Source organism: Rhopalosiphum maidis, chromosome 1, assembly GCF_003676215.2.
Source record: "Rhopalosiphum maidis isolate BTI-1 chromosome 1, ASM367621v3, whole genome shotgun sequence".
Taxonomy (NCBI): Eukaryota; Metazoa; Arthropoda; class Insecta; order Hemiptera; family Aphididae; genus Rhopalosiphum; species Rhopalosiphum maidis.
In genome coordinates, this window is record NC_040877.1 from 70941954 (window position 1) to 70960624 (window position 18671).

At 24.9% G+C, this 18671-nt stretch overlaps 1 protein-coding gene across 1 annotated transcript in view; it reads left to right on the forward strand.

Annotated features, from left to right (window-relative positions):
• LOC113561254 (zinc transporter ZIP8-like) overlaps positions 1-17619 on the forward strand; it is a 33934-nt gene extending 16315 nt beyond the window's left edge. The window contains exons 8-9 of the mRNA XM_026967568.1: positions 16927-17075; positions 17230-17619. Of these exons, the coding sequence (XP_026823369.1) occupies positions 16927-17073 (147 nt within the window). The 3' untranslated portion in view covers positions 17074-17075; positions 17230-17619. The remainder of the gene's footprint in view (positions 1-16926; positions 17076-17229) is intronic.
• The last annotated feature ends 1052 nt before the right edge of the window (positions 17620-18671 follow it).

Below are 18671 nucleotides of genomic sequence, written 5' to 3' on the forward strand. Positions count from 1 at the left end.
ATAATACAAATTATGTACTTACAGAATAATAATACATTTTCTAGAAAATTCAAATCATATTATTTTATTACATATAATAATTATTATTTATTACAAATAATAATAAATGTTTGTTAGCTTGGAAAAATTGTAGTTTAATTTTTAAGAAAAATTACATTTTTTAAACCAATATAATTCGTTGCTCTGAATTTGTTCAACAAATATAAAACGTGGATTACACTGAGTCCGTGGGCTTATTTGTTACAGGCCGTGGTTATTGACTTTGTTTTGATTGCTATAAACTGTACACTATTCTACTTTTTAAATAATTATTACGTGTAAGTATATTTATTTTCTCATTCAAATACCTAGTTACTAAGTACTGAATGATAACTTCAATAATACTACACAATATTATATATTTTAATTAAATATATAATTCGTTGTTTTAGTGTACGTCATTTTAGTATATTAATTTGAATGTATCAGTTTTAAAATAAAATTCAACTAACCTTTAACCTAAAATACATTATCAGGAATTATAAGTTTGTTCCTTTGAGTAGATAGTTTAATGGGGATTTGGTTTTAGTTGTGAAACTTTCTATAGTATATCTTGAGCTAATACAAATATGTATTTCAACGCATTGATTATATTTTATCAACTATACTTCATAAATGTATTGATATAAAAAAAAAGAGCGAAATCCAAGTAATATATAATAATATACATGGTTGTAACTGATAAAAAATTATGGTAAACCATTTTTTTTACGTTTAAATGTTTAAAATATAAAAATGAATTGATTTCAGTATAGAAAACTACAAATTATTAGGTAGCTAATGACTTAGACAAAAATATCTTAATTTGAAAAAACAGCGTTATAGTTGCTTTAAGAGTGATTGGTTGTACTTGGATGTTTCTTTTGAAGGTAGGTGATCCATTTCTTATTCCATAGTTTTATTTCTATAGATAGTGAATCAATGTTTATAAAGTAAGAATACAAGTTAAAATCTGTAGCTGATATTGAAATTTTACCACACTTTTTCGGTATTAATAAGTACAAAGAAGACAAAACTGTCTTATGATTTGAAAACCTATCCTTCAATTGTTATATAAAATCGCCGTAAATAGAAACAGCTGTAGCAATACGGAAATAGTCTTCTAGACCAACATTTTATTAAACTTTTTGAGATTACGGAACATCAAACAACAATATTTTTTTCTTCTGAACCTCTATGAAAATTAATATTAATAACTTATCAAAAAAAGAGGACAGAAAAAATATAACAAAAATGGCAACATTACAATACAGAAAAATATAATTAAATTATTTAATTAAGTTTCATTCAAACTAGGAGAAGGTAACACTTTATCTGGTATCGATAATAAGAAATATAATAAATAAACTACACTTCAAGTGCATGAACCATAATAGGATAGATGAGCTTGCATGTAATTACATATATTATTAATGTCTGGAGTAAGATTTGTTAATATAAGTCTTAGTGTCGGCGTCAAATTCAACCTATTTCGATATTTAGTCTTTGTTACAGTGATTGTCGATAAGTCATCACATTCACGCAAAATCGTTGAAGGAAAAGGAAGTAGGACGTTCAATACCTTTTGATTTAATAGCTCGTATTCGCTACGGACGTAAGTACAAAATTTATGTAGTGATGAATTGTTTTTCAAGTTTTTCACCGTGATATTTATATAGATATATCATCGTTCTTCGTAGTTATGCAATTTTAAATGGTATCATTATAAAAAGGTATCATTCGTATTGTATTAACAGTATTATTTCCTAAAAGTGTATGACGCATCTATTATACAAGGCATAATTAAGTCTTCAAATTTTTATTATATTTTGCTATGCGAAGCGATACCAAAAATTACGCTTTAAGAGCTAATTAATTCTCAAATTTTTTCGAATTTCAAATCAGTGTTTTTAGGGCATTCAATTCACTTTCTTTTTTTTTAAAAAAATCTATTAGCTTACTATGATATTTCTGATGTTTAGTTTCTAAATGCCAAGTTTTAATCTGAAAAAATAATGCATTGTGGGCAATCATCTTTATATGTGAATCCAAAAGCTAGGTATAGGGATATTTATGATTTTTCGTTTTCTTCTTCATGTTTAAATTACTCGTTGATAGGTTTTCAGCAGTAGTATTGTCACTAGCTTTTGAATTTTTTAAAAAGAAATCTAACTTATTTTGTTTATTCGTATCGGCAATATTATTATGTGCTACATACGCTCAATCGCTGACATTAATACGTTAAGTATCACAGTGTTTTTATATGCATATATTGAGTTTCCGCACAAGACTAAGCCACGACGCTAACTCGCGATAGTCACTACGTGTTTAAAAATAATCGGCAGTTCTAAAGATAATGGTTATAAAAATAAATATGTAATAAAGTTTATTACATACTTGTTATTATTTATTTTTACACCCGAGATACATCTTGTACATAATAAAAATAAACAAATAATGTTTTTATCGGAAAATTAGTAACAATAGAAATAATATTATAATATTATTATTTTATTATTGATACCGTCACGCTATCGCTAATACTCTCAACTTCATCGTTTTTCCGAGAAAATTAATTTATATCTGCTTAAAATATCTAAGCATAATCCAAATAGTATATCATTAAAAAAAAGATATCATACTAAATAACCGCATATAAAAATCAAATCATTACATCTATACCAGATTGAATAATTAATACATACAATTTTTTTTTATTACTGTAATTGTTAAATGGCTAATTGTACCTAGTAGAATTTCGAATAACTTTTTTTTAAATATTTTTGGAATTCCTATGTGTTAGGAACTAACCTAACCTGTAACTTGGAATTTTAATGCGATCTCCTTCGTCTATCAACTTTAATAACTTACCGATTTTTGAAATGTTTCTTTAAACACTTAGCTTGTATTGGTTCGAATATCTTTGACTTCAATTATTACTGTTTCAATATATGTCACTGCTTCGTTAAAATCACATGTTACTGTTTGCAATACTTTCCATAAAGATAATGTCAAATAATAGTGTGTTTGCTGTCACTAAACTTATAACGAAATCACTAGTTGTTGTGCTCCGATAAAGATTAAGTTCTTTTGATGATCATGTCTTGAAATAACTGAAGTTCCTCTTAAGTTTCGACAGTAGCGTTATATATATCTGGAAATTCTTTATAGTTTTTGACCCAACAAGTTTCGCATATGGATGTTAATTTAGTCCATTTTGTTTTGGGAATAAATTCTTTAATTTTAATTTTTAACAACTGAGTTCTGTTTGAATTTCTGATTGATTTTATTGACCCGATACAATTACGAATGTGATGAATATTTTAAGAATGGGCTAGTTAAATTTATGAAACATGCGCTGCATTGTACGTATAGAACAGTAGGGTATTTTTCACGTATCATAGATTGTAGGTCTTTAAATATCATAGATGGCACTCTGTAATATACCTGTCCTAATATGTACTAACTATTAATACCAAGCATATTTAAATTTTATAAAATTACTAGTGCCAAATATTGTCCTGCTGTATTCTAAACCCGTATAAGTTGTAAAAAATCTTCTTCTAACAAATGTATATATATATATATTTAAATTATTCTTTATTACATCTATAATTTGATCCACATACTGTGTATCCGTTTATGTAATGATAATTATTTTAAGCGAGATACAGCATTAGTCATTTCAATAACCAATACTGAAAAAAACTTGAATTTTTTATTTTTTCAAATATTTGTTCTTGTTAATTTTTTTTCAAATGTATAAAAAATTATTCTGTATTAAGAGGCGCGCAATAAAAAGTATTGAATTTTTTATTTTCGAAGTAGTCAATTAAGTATTTATCAACATATGAACCACGTATTCGTAGTAAAGCATACAAATTGTCATCATTGTGTTGGGCATTTTATGATAGTCTGGAATCATTAGTGCCACGAAAAGCTATTTTTTTGTCGACTTCAAGAGATTATGATTTATATAATCGGAATAAATCTTTTAAAATTTTTACTGATTCTGCACGTATTGATTTTAATTTTTTTGAAATATTTTGTTGATTTGTCGAACGAATAGCCATACAATTGTTAAGTTGTTTTACTTAATTTGCGTGTTTCCAATTAGTAAATGGTTTGACTAATAAAGTGAAACATTTTTAATGATTGCCTTTACCTCCAAATTCTCGATAAAATATTACACGATATTTTCAATTGCATCACTATTATTAATTGTTGAGTATAAAAGCTACAAAAACTGTTCTAACCAATTGAACTAAAATTTCATTTTTTTTTATAGTTGTTATTCTTGGAAATACATCATTTTTATCAGGTATTTGAGGATAAGTAAAAAGATTTAATTCGAGTTCATCATACATACGTTTTTTAAGGCAGTAACTAATATTGTTGTTGTCAATCTTCGCTTAAATCTATCCCAATATTATTTTTCGATGTTGATTCTAACATTTTATCTTTGACAATGTCTAACTATGGGGATAGGTACCTAATAAAACGATACAGCTTTATCTTCTGGTGTTTGGAAAGTGGAGACATTATCAGTCTAAAATAAATAAAATGATATTTTTTAAGTGGTCTTTAAGTAGGTATAGTATGATAATATGAGTTTTAACTAATTTTGGTAAAATTATTCTTATAAACATAATATTTTAAAATCCATCGTTATTTACAAAAGTTACCCAATTTCATTTAAACAATCAGAAAATATTTAACATATTATCTTAAAAATTTCATAAAATAACCCTGAATTTGTTTTCTTTTACTAATGTTTCGAACATAGAAATTCAACGTTTAAAGTCAACCATGAAATAACGTTGGAAAATGATTCTATTTGGATCTTGGCTATAATAATAATATTATACGCAGTGTCATAATTGTTAGCTTTTTATATTATTACTTGGATTTTCAGTGTTCAATGTCCGTATCAAAGTTCTGATTATATTTTTATTTTATTTCAAATTATTGTTTTTACGAAAATATAAAATTATATATCTACAGCTAAAATATTGCTAAAGATACATAATATACTGTTAGAAAAGTAGAATACAATTCTTCTATATTTAGCTCGTGCTCAACAGCAAATATTCTACATTGTATACTATCTATGAAGTAAAGATACAACAGTTTTTTTAACCTCTTTTAAAATTTCAAACGTAAAATTGTGTAGTGCTATAATACTTAAGAGTTGTTTGCTGAAAACGAAAAAAATAATAAAAGATAAAAATAAAACCTTCTTTAACCTTTAATCAGTAGTTCTTATTGAGAAGCGTTAAACAATATATATAGAACAAAGGTGGACTAAAAAATTATTTAAAACATTCCGGTACACTTGTATTTTATTTTGAAATGATATACGCTGAACCTCTTTATATATTATGACGTCGTTGATCCAAATTACTTGACCCTTTACTTATTTTTATGGTTGTTTACACTATTTTAATATTTAAATACTCCCATGATTTTTGTCTAATGATAAAAAAAAATCAACGTAATTAATAATGAAAATAAAAATGTTCACTTTTGGAAGTGAACACATAAGAAGGTATATTATTATTTTTATCTATCGTGTCTTATTGAGTGGTTAAATTATTATTTACTTCTCGTTCAAAAGAATTTTAAATTTTCACATAACTTTTTTAAACTAAAGTTAAATATTATTTAAAGTTAATTTAAATATATAATTTATTCATTGACTTGAAAAATGTTTAAAAGTTTGATCGGTATAGTTTCTATTTTACGCGTTAAATATTCGTATCATAGCCCATTAGTAAAGAAATTATTATCCGTATTCGTATGCCATGTCTAATATTAAATTATACTTGTTAATAAAGTTTATGAATACAAATATTCATACTTAAATAGTTGAAATAACTATTAAAAAAATATATAAAAATAATAAAACTTGATTTTATATGAAAAATGTTATTTATTGATAGAATATGTTTTGGTGCAGTGGTTTTTATCTACAACCCATAGGTCGAAATTGGCCTGCAAACAAATCTTACCCATCCCTCTGAACGAAAATGATAAATTTAAAAATATATATTTCACAAATCTTTATCATATGTATTCCTCATCATGTATTGCATACTGCATGTAACAGGCATTATCTGTATCATGATTTAATTAAAAATGATATTTGTTTATAATCATTTTGGCTAACTAATAGCTTTTATTTTTTTATATAGCCATCGAATAAAAAAGTTTGGATACCCCTGTTTTAGTGAGTACAAGTGTATAAAAATGAAATATTTTTAAAATTAGTTATAAAATATATATATAGACTATAGAAATATTAAAATGTTTAGTAAATAAATAATACAGTGAAACTTCCATATAACGAACTTCCATTTTACTTAATTTTCTGTTTAACGAAATATTTTTAAGAACTTTGTCCTTCATTGTTATTTTGTTAATAAATTCGTAATTCTGTTTAACGAATTCCTCCATATTACAATTTTTTTTTGTTGCTTATTCGACTTCGTTGTATGGAAGTTTCACTGTATAATAGACGAAATTAAAAAAAAAAAGAGAAAAATCTTTTTATTATGGTATAATTAAAAGCTATTTAATAAATATTAAAAGCTTTCTATGAGTAGATAATATGGTCTATGATAATATAGATTTTCAGATATATTTTTTACTTAAATAAAAATTAATTAAAACGTTTGTGACTCCGTAAGTTGACATTGTAGATATATTACATTATATTAGATGTATATTGAAAACTTAGTATCTAATAAATTATGGGTTTTTGGAAATGAAATAAATGATAAACCAGAAGAAATTGTATTAGTAACCTATAACCTATAAATATTAGGTGTAAAAATTATTTAGAAAAAATCACTTTTAAATTTAAGAAGAAGAAAAAATGTCTTAACACAAATCATATTTAGATTAAACTATTAAAATTTTTTTTTTATAGTAATAAAGGAATAAATAAACAGCCAGATGTTAAATTCTGCAAATAATAAACTTTTAGATTTAAGTATCTTTTTTTATTGTATTTGCTTAATATAAAAATAATGTTTTTAAAAGCTTTAAATAAATATATATATATTTAGATATACCTATTACGCCTGTTAGAACATACTTAACTACTTTGAACGATAACTTTTGCATTGATTTAGGTGCTTTATTAATATTTTATAAACGTTTTGTTTAATATACCGTTGACGTTGACTTGTAATAACGCATTAATCTTAATAATATTCTAAATGAATTCAATGCCATTAGAAATGTTTTGCATATAATAATATTGTATAGGTACAACTAAGAGTTGTAAATGTCTGTACTTTTATTTTAATTACATTTTCATGCGCAATATTATTGTTGTAGTTGAGGCTATATTGAATTTTATCAATACACGTGTGCAGTTCACGGTGAATTTTAGTTTGAATATTACTTATTCAAGTACGTATTATTGGTCGTATATTGGATACGTTTTAATAAATGTAATATTTGTTATTAAAAATATGTTTATATTGCATAAAAATTCTGATTCGATACAAATAATTCATGTGATTTGAAGAAATACTGTACCTATAAAATATTGTTCATCGAATATAACATGCAACATTCTTAATAATTAATTGTGTGAGTGATAAGTAGGTATCTTACTTGAAATCATTTGAGATCGATATAATTTTGATTTCTAAACTTTATATCTAATATACATTTAAAAAATAGTCTACCTTGGTCGATTTAATTTTATTCGGGTTAGAATTGCCGTTACACAACTATACAGTACTATGTGTCGAATCGAATTAATTCATTAATAATTTAGTGATCATCCCAACATTTAAGCGGTCATAACAGATTAGCTAAATGACTTATAAGGAAAAGAGTAAAAGCTTCAAATAAAAATGTTCCTCGTCATTTAAATAACTATATGTCTATATATAATTTAATACATATAGTTATACATGTAGCTGTATGTTATTTATATTTATTATATTATCTAGCTTGTAGTGTATTAGTATATGGATTATGTACAATATATATTTATGTATTTATGTACACGGGCACAATATAATATATTCACTGTCTTTGGAAATAGCATTTTTACTTCGACTGAGCTGTGGCTTTAAATAAATTATTAACGCCGACCTTTTCCAGTACGTTAAGTCGGATTGAATCGGCAGCCTAACCTAACCTTCCCGCCGCTCATACCCCGTGTAGGTATACTCTTTACGCGATGTACTTGTCGTAGTCCACATACTTATACTGCGATGTCACTTAAAACTTACATAGTAAAATATGGGTTAACGTTCTCGGGTAAATAATGACGACGCGCAAAAGATATTAAACAACATATTACGTTATATACTTATATTGTATATAGTATACATATAAAGTAAGATCGGATCAAAATCATTTTACCGTTTTTATCATTTATAATTAACGGTCGTAATATAGTGTAATATTAATTGTTATTTAAATTTATAGTTATAATAATGCAGTGTTTTCCTACCGGCTTGTCGTCGGTAATATTATTGGTGTTCGTGTTCATGATAATATATGGCGTACCATATATATAAAATATAAAACACGTATTATAAGCATGTGGAACATTTGGTTTTTTATTAATTTTTTTTCAGAGGGGGAGAGTAATAATGATATTGATATGATGATTCATAACTAATAGTGGCCTACAACTCGATTACTAATAACATTGTATACGGATATATATATATATTATAAACAATTCAATTTTGTGTGTGCTTATGGGGAGGAGAGGTTCATAATAATTATCTATATTTAGCCCGCAATCGGCTAATCAGCTTTAAGAAAAACGATTATTTTCGATAACTATCAATAAAATCCTTGATAAAATATTTAAAATAAATTATTGAGTTTTCCCACTAAAGCAAAAGCAGATTCATAAGCTTAAACTTGTAGAATACATTATGTTTTGACGGCTTTAAAATATTATACTATTTAAACATGTGAGAGATAAAAACTTTTTCCAAAGTCAAATTCACGTTGTCACATCGTGTATCACTGTTGTAGCTGTATAAATATTATTTTATTAATTTTGTTGTACGAAAAAAATTCTTGTATTAGGTTAGGTTTTATATATCGGTAGCGGGCTTTAAGATTTCCTAAATTTATTTACACGCATATTACTAATTAAACATAATATTACTTAAATAATAAATAATTATTTCCTATATATATGTTTAATAATTTCGGTTGTCCGGTTTTTAAATAATGTTATTCGTGATTCAATATCAGATTATAAAGATGCACACACGTCATAAAATTGTGTATAGATATATTATCTATTATAAATTATAATTAATAATATATTACATTATTCGGATTATAATATTCTGTTTATAGTCATAAATCTATACTATTTCATAGATTATAATATGTAAACCGAATAAATATCACCAAATCAACCAGGAAAACAAATTGAAAAACAACAATATTTTATATTTTGTTTGTTGTTACGTCATAGTTGATTTTTGAAAACCGGAAAAAGTAAAATAATAATAGTGACAGGAAAAGCCGTTTCAATTTAAAATCAATAAATAATAATACCTAACGGTTGGTTAGTCAAAGTTAGGTTAGTCAAAATGCAAATCTGCTTCTGTTTATTGCTGAGCTTCTATGCCATTTGGCCAACGGAAATGTCAGCCTGTTCACGATTTACGATGTAAAACACTAAAACGATGTTTATTTCAAATGTATTTTCTTTTATCTTTTATACATATATACAAAAGTAAGAGTATATTCTGTTTCTTTTTTTGTCTTATATTGTCAGCTCACCTAAACGTTTTGTTTAATCGGATTTTGTTTCTAGTCATTTTAGATCACAAAAAAATATATAACATATTATCTTACTTCATCGTCACCACAACAATGGAATTTCTCACTATAAATTCTTTTTATCTTTGGTAGTTTGGTCTTCTGATTTTATGCTCACATCTTACTTTTTTATTTGAAAATACATTTTGTGTTTTATATTTATTTATTTTGGATTCTGAGCGGAGCAATAAATCTATTAGTTTTAAAATGAAGAGTAGTTTTAGTCTTAAATTTTTAGGTAGGGGATTCAAATGTTTCTCGCTGCTTTTCAAAATAATTGCAAATACAAAAAATTGAAAATGTGAAAAATTGTAATATTTACACAAGCTTTTGATAAAATTGATTTTATTCTTTGTTGAAATTAATAAATGAACAACCACAGAATTTCTAAATAACAAATCGTGTAATTATAGAATATTAAAATAAATTTACAAATTTACAATATTAACTACTCGAAGACAATACATATACTCATTAGTCGTATCAAAAATATATTGAACTTGATTTACATGCAGTATTGCTCACCATAATTAATTGTTGTGTTAATCAAAATCAAAACCTTTATGTTATACCTTTATAAACCTTAATATTAATATTTACAGTGGCGTACATAATATGAAGGATAGGAGATATGTTTATTGATAAAATATTCCAAATACATACAAAGTTAATAATTTAATTTGTTACACGACTACCTTACGTAATATTTAAGAGTAAAATTATCAATTCTAATCTTTATTATTTTAATTGTCTAAAAATATACTTGAAGGCATTAACGTAGCTACATATGATAGCGCCTCGAGGCAAAATAATTGTTTCACCCCTGTCGTGAGCACCCAAAAAATGTTTAATTGCTTTAAGGCAACTGCCTTTGTTACCCCTGCGGTAGCTACGACACGGCTTGTAAGTCGTAGGTATAAAACAAAACGTAGGTATTTTAACCATAACATTTTGCGTGGATAATATACTTAATGAATATCAACACTTTATAATAAAATACTAAAGGCGTGAAAATATAACATAAAATTCCTCATAGCGATTTTTTGATTGGAATTAAAAAAAATTAAAGTACAGTGTTAAGCCACATAAGTAGATTTTTTATGAGAGTATGATATACCATTAATGACAACATTGGATACTCAAACATAGAATAATGATTTATAACGATTTTCATTATTTATTTTGTTTCTATTAGTCATGCATCTTAAAATGTTTCATTATTAATTAATTTATTATTTTAAATAATCAATTAAATAAGCATTAGAAGTTATCAAATTGTTATAATCGATATAATATATGATATTTTTGGTAAAAATAAGTTCAACATTCCTTTCTATTAATAGAAAAATAAATGATAAATACTAGTATAAATAAATTACAAAATATCTTTAGAAATAGTCTGACTCACCGTATTCGCTAAGAATTGTTTTTTTTGTTCAATGATTTATCATTGAATTCAAATTTAAAATATAATTAAAGTGACCAACTCACTCAATGATGAAGTACACCCAAAACTTACTACACGGCGAAGCGAGTTTCCAATTTTTTTTTTTAAATTTAACTGTATGTTGTTAAAAATTCGTTTGTTCAAACTCTTAAGTGGAATTCTATACAGGCTTATTTGATCAAACTATACCAAAATAAAAAGGAAGCATGTAGGCAATCACTCTACTGTACAGTAGGTGTTGAGTATACCTGTCACTGAGGAGTAAGTCACTATAATGTACCTATGTCGTATGTGTTAAATTTGAATTCAATCATAAATAATTGCAAATGAAAAACGATTCTGAGACTAGACTGTCAGTCAGGCTATATTTTATGATACATTTAGATTGTTATTAAAGTAATTTATTTTAATATTAGCAAAACAGTAAGTTGAATTAATTTTTTCCGAAAAAAAATGTTATTGTGCTTATAAAATATAATAATATACATTAAAGTTTAGTATTAGCGAATAATGTTTTTAAATTATAATAAAATAACTAAAATCTTTATTTATTCATTTATTTTTGTCCAAAACTTATCTTCAAATGTTTATAAATAAAATGTATGCTTGTGTTAATTAAATATTTATGAAATAGGTAGCTATAATAAAAACCTATTAGGCTATGATGAATCTTGCATAATTTTTCATGTTTTTGACCAATATGTATTTGATTATACTTATTTTACAAAGTTAGTAAACAGTAAATATTATATTTACAATCAAAACTATATATTATTACCTAAAGTCGTATAATTTATTTTTTAATAATATTTATCATGTTTTTCTGATAATAATGCTTGTTAATTGAGTATTTGGATTTAGTTTAATATTATTTTATTAGCTCATTTGAAAAAAAACGTTTTACATCTTTAGCGATCGAGTAGTGTTTTTCAGATAAGACATAGTTAGAAAATATAAACGGTATATTAATATACATTTAAAGAGAGATTACAATAATATAACAAGTTTATAAAGTGATTTTAAATTAGTTTTTAAAGTTAGGTCTACCGATTGTTATGTAAATTAAAACCTTTTGTTTTAACTCTCATAAATATTAATTCCCAAATTAGAATCTTTAGTCTTCTACTTTTATTGTTCCTAAACAAAACCTTTATATTTTAGGGACCAATTAAATAACGTATCGATTAAGCGTAGGATATGGGCATCTACTCCTAAGTTGTTTAATCATTCATTAAAAAAAAAAAAAAAATGAAACATTATATTGAAATAATTTATAACAAAAGTTTGAATATGAAACAGAATTGGAAATATTTAATAATGTAAGCTGATGTTATGATATAATATATGCGTTTTTAAGTACCTACAAGTAATACGAATATTTGTTTGGTACATATTATACAAAAAAATATTGAGTTTAATGCATTAATAAATATTTAAAATGATGAGATTCATTCGGGATAAAATATATGTGATTTTACATTTGGATTATTATTTAATACTAAAGAAAAAAAGCTTTCACCTATGTAAATTAATATGTAGATGAGATTTTATGCAAATGGTCGAGCCTTTAGAATTTTTATTAATGTACTGTCATGGGAAATCAAATTGATCAAATTAAAAGTGAATAAATAAGCCGTTGGAAAGTGGTCACAAATAACTAACTGTATATTACAATAACAGTATAAACAATCATAATGTTTACAATAGTATACATACATTGAAGTATTTAAATTCCATAGTTAGTATGTTCATCGAATTAATTAAAAAAAACAGCGTATAAAAGGTTTATTTTGCTATGAATTTAAAAAAGGACTTTTTGAGTTTATTTTATTTTAGCATTTTTTATGATTTAAAGTGGTTTAATTGGCTTGTTAATAAAACAGAGAAAAATTTTAAAGTTAATACTTAATATTATGTTTTATATCTTTGAAAATTACTAATAACTAATAAATGCATTAAAAATAATATTAGTATATTATAACAAATATAAACTACAAGTTACATGCGGAAAGGAGTTTATTAATATTAATAATAATAATAATCATAATTTATACTACCTATATAACGGTTAGGCGTTAAATTAAAATGTTGTATTTAGGTATGTAATAAATAAAAATAAAAATAATTATCATATTATTGCCTGTGTATCAAAACAGTCCTAAGTGAGGTTGAACTGCTAACAAATACGTTTATTTTTTTTTTTATATTCTATAAGATCAATGGTGAAAATATATGGACGATTTGAAATTACATTTTTAAAATGGTAAATAATACAAAAAACAGTATAATATTATTATTATATTATGTTATTTACGCAGACTGGTGATCGTTTAATTCCGCAAAAATGACTGTGCTAAGCGTATTGTACACGTATAGTTTTGAATTTTGTTTTTTGGTTTATATTTTCTTTGTTCCTCTGTTATTTTTGTCTCGATGTTTCGAATACACTATTTTTTTTCAATGGGTCCAGATGAGTTCTGCAATATCTCTCTAAGTGGCCGTGGGATGCCTCCAAATCGATTATCTACGTGACTGAAAATTTGGCGCTCTCAATTGAACTCTAAAAACAGACTCTGCACACTGTCAAGCTCTTGTTGAATACCGATGTCCATTTGCTATATAAAATATAAATCTAACATACCTTTATATTATTGTGCCAACATTATTATTTCAGCATTCTACAATCTGAAACTGAATGACATTTTTAAAATATTTTAATCTGTTAATGTTAGATAATACTGTATCTATAATATTATATTAAAAAGTCTGCATTTGTTCGAAATTATTTTAATAAATTTATTATTTGAATATATTTTTTTAAATTATTATCAACTAAATAAATTTTTATTAATTAATCGGTTGTATTATATAATATAAATATAAAATAGTTTTGAAAAATGATATTTGAAACGTATTTTATGATAAATAAAGTACATATATTTTGGAGATTTTCTGAACATTTTGATTTATGACAACTTTTAAAGTTCTGTCCTTCGATTAGATTGAGTTAATACAATACACAGAAGTTGATATTACAAGACTGTTGGGGATTATTTTTCCATAAATCAAATTGTATACAAATCGCATTAAACATTCATACAGTTTTTATTTCCAATTTAAGATAATCATATCAGTAGACCACAGTGGTTTAAAAACACTAATAATAATTAATAATTGTATCATAATATTATGCAGTATTCATATGAAAATGTTCAATTATTTTCACAATGTAATAAAATATATTTTGGTATCTATGTATAAGCACCTCGCACCTGTATATAAACCAAACAAAAATTGCTAAATTTTATAGAGTAGATTGCATTGTTCTTTCGTCGTCTATAGTCTATACACTTTGAGTAATGTTGCTTTACAGTTTTTTATTTACTTAAAAAAACATTTTATCCGGTTATACTATATGAATTTATTGACGTGACCATACTCTTATACATACTTTTCAACGTAGGATGTTCTTGTAAGTTTGTTTAGTTAGTTTCGTTGTGTTTAACTAAAAAAAAAAACAAAATATATGTTTATGTTGTGCTCGTTTATACTCATATTTGACTATAAATATTAGAGCTTTACACCGAATCTGCTGATTATATGTACTAAAGTAATGCAAATGGTATTTAATTTTGTAAAACGATAATTTGAATCATAGTCTAAATCATTTTATTATAACTACAAAACTGAAAAGTTTTTATAAATTATTCAAATTACATTTATACATTAATTATTTTATTGAAAATTCATTATATTTATGCATAGGTATTCTATTCATTTAAATATTCGTCAGAATAAAATATTATCCAGCTATTAAATTTACATTGTTCAACGTATTTTATAATATTTTAGTTGAATTTTGTACGTACTAATTTGTCATCAATTTTATCTCATACATACCGTAAAAAAATATACATCATATTATATTTGTGTGCATAATGCGTTTATAATAATATGTAGTTATTTAATAATTATTACTAAAACGAATAAATTGTAAAACGTATTATTATCATGGACATTATTGTTCTAAATTATCTAAGAATATTTTTTTTCGGACAAATTGCAATGAGTCAGGTATTATGTTTTGTTCCCCAAAACTCCTAAACGCATGAGTTTAATCATTAATAACTATTTTTTAATAGATATTATATTAACCATTATATTTCAATGTCCTAAACTTAAAATCCTAACTTTTTATATTATAAATTTATAACAAAAGACTAGAGATTAATTAAAAATATTGTAAACATCGCAATACAGAAGAAGTGTAAACTCTTTTTATTAACTTTAAGATGACACAAAAAAATAAAATAGTGTCGTTATTGTTATAAATATTAAGAAAAAAATATAGGTATCGAGAAATATTACCTCCCGCAGTGTTTTTATTTTATATTTATTATATGAAATTTTTGTAATTTCTACAGCCACACATTTTGCGAGTGGGGATTACAAAGAACTATTTTAGACGGACGTCTAGATATCGTCATGTGCAGCTAGTCAATTCTAGGTGGCTTTTTTCGGCAATAAATCATATTATTATACATACAGCGATGGCAAATCGATTTTATTTTGTCAATATAAACTCGTCCGAAAGCCTCGTTTTTATATATTATTTCGTAAACCTCTGGAAGTCGTCTCGCAATAGGTATATACTTTTCCTTGGAGGCTTACGCATGGAGGGATTCTGTATGACGTCCAAGCCCACATGACTTTTGCATCGCGATTTTCACGTCATCTTAAGTGTATGATATAATTTATCGTTATTTCCCATTTTCCAAGGCAACAATAGCAACGGTAAACGAAATTTGAAAAAAAAAATCTCTAAAAATAAACTGCGTAAACGACTTCGTATTTGTAGGACGTATAAAACATATTTATCGGTCTTGGAAAATGTTAATTTTTTTATTTCCCCTGATATTACCACAAGATGGTTTTCACTAAAAACTAATTGCGAATACGTTAACACGCGAAATTCCATCTAGATACTTGTTTAGCAATGACAGAATATAGTTTATTTGTATCTTATAATTGTGAGAAATGGTTTGAAGCCGGATTCGCCATATTATATAGCTTTGTGTTTGAATTGTCCATTATAGTCATTATACATAGATAAGTACATTATAATACATACACGCGTGGGGCTAAATAACAATTGATAGGTACAATAATTGTTGTACTTGTATGATGTATTTCAATATTAATAATGTTGTTCTATAATATAAACGATCATGTGGAAATATAATTGTATTTCAAATATTAAACAATAATATACTTCGACTAACAAGTTAGTATAAAAAGTATCAATAATATTATATACATCGCAATTAAAATTTATTATTTTTATGAAAATGTCGCGGTGAGGGAAAATTAGAAGGGTGAAACCCTAGGGGTTATAAAGGGGCTTAAAAAGTTACCCATTTTATTGAAAAAAAAATAAAAAAAATACTGGTTACGTGAATGTTTGTAAGATCGACATTACATGGATATTTGTGCGATAATGGTGTTTTTTCTTGGCTGTTAAGGTGTGATTTTCGGATAATGTTTTCTTTAAATTTAATTTTCTATTAGTTTTATGAATACATATTATTCAAGTTAATGGTTTATAAAGAGAAAAGTTTATTTGTATTTTTGTTTTTTAGACACCAGAAATGAAGAGTATGATCGATGAAAATCTGATTGAAAGCAAAACGTCTGCATACATTGGACTGTTATTGCAAAACATTGGGATGTTGACCGGCGCTACTCTAATGTATCTAATCACGTTTTCGGATTTCATGAAAATTTAATGGTAAGAAAATAATATAATAACATCTTACGTTCGTTTTTTACCCATCAAAAAACGCGCTTTTATAATATGTGAGCAGACGATACCACTGTATCTGAGCGAATATGTATAAACTAAATTGAAGATATATTTATTTTTATTTTATTATTTTTTTCAGATATATAAATATACCTAAATATTTATCGTACACTATTCTTTGAACGTCTGGTGGAGGGTTTTACAAAATTTAACATATTTATATATTTTTTAATTATCACTAGCTACGTTCATTGTACAATAATATTATTGCTTCAATTATTAAACATAATAACTAACGCAAAGGAATGGTTTGCTCAATAAGTTAGAAGTAAATAATAGGTATGAAAACGAGGTTAATAGTTAATATATTTTTTACTTATTTAATTTATATAGTATGACAACAGACGTCGTCATGTCATAACTTTTTAAAATTGAATTTTAACTTCATATACTTTTAATATCGTTGGTTATTACAAAGAAATATTTTATTTTTTAACGTAGTTGTATAAGAAATATATCATATTATCGTTAATTTATAAGTACCTGGTAAATCAATTTTTATGGTATTCATCGGTTGTGATTTTGATTTTTTGAATCAGATGGTTTCGTTAGTATTTTATTTTTTATAAGCCATAACTTAATCATTTTAGAACTTAAGTCATTTTATTATAAATTGTTTAAGAATAATTTGTTTAAATATGTTTAACTAGAATCATTACTGAAATTGTTATAAATTAAAACCAGCACCCATCTTTTAATTTATTATTCATACCATTACCATTATATATTTACGATTGTTAAATTACGCGTTTTTTACGTAGGCGATGAAGTATTTATTGAACTTTAAGGTTCAACTGCATAATATAATATAATAATTAAAGAAAACATTTTTTAAATATTTAAATCACGTTTGTATCGTTAACTATATTTTTATAATAAAATTAAAGTTTTCGATTTAAAATGCATGGGCATAGTACCTATATATAACTGCCTTAAAACTTAAAAAAAATTTATAAGTACGTTGAATAAATTCGACCTGTCCGAAGTAGACAAAATTCAAATTCAAAATTATTTTTTTATTATTTTTACATCTTAGATATCAAAACATCGTGTTTACTTTATAAATTAATTATCGAATGGTGAAATCTTTCACAAATTTAAAATGTTTTTGTATAATACAATATTATAGTTCAATTATATAATATTATAGTCAGGTCCTAACTTGCGTGTTTAAAAAGCTCATTAGTAGATTGGAATTTTGACAACTTCCACAAAAATCTAAATTATAAATTTCACTTCAAGCTATTGCTCATCTCATTTAACCCTTAATCCGGGTATCGGAACGTATTTTAAAAGAATCTTAAGCTATATAATATATACGGATACGATAATTTGTTTTTAAAAATAACCATTTGAAGTATTGATTTAATTTTAAAGTATTTTGCTTTTTATAACGTTGGATAATATTTTTATACTCAATATACAAGTAAATTTAAAATTTTTAAAATTAAGGTATTTCATCTTAAATTATTAATTTGTTAGATTGATCGGAAATTAGAATAATGTATGAAATATTTAATT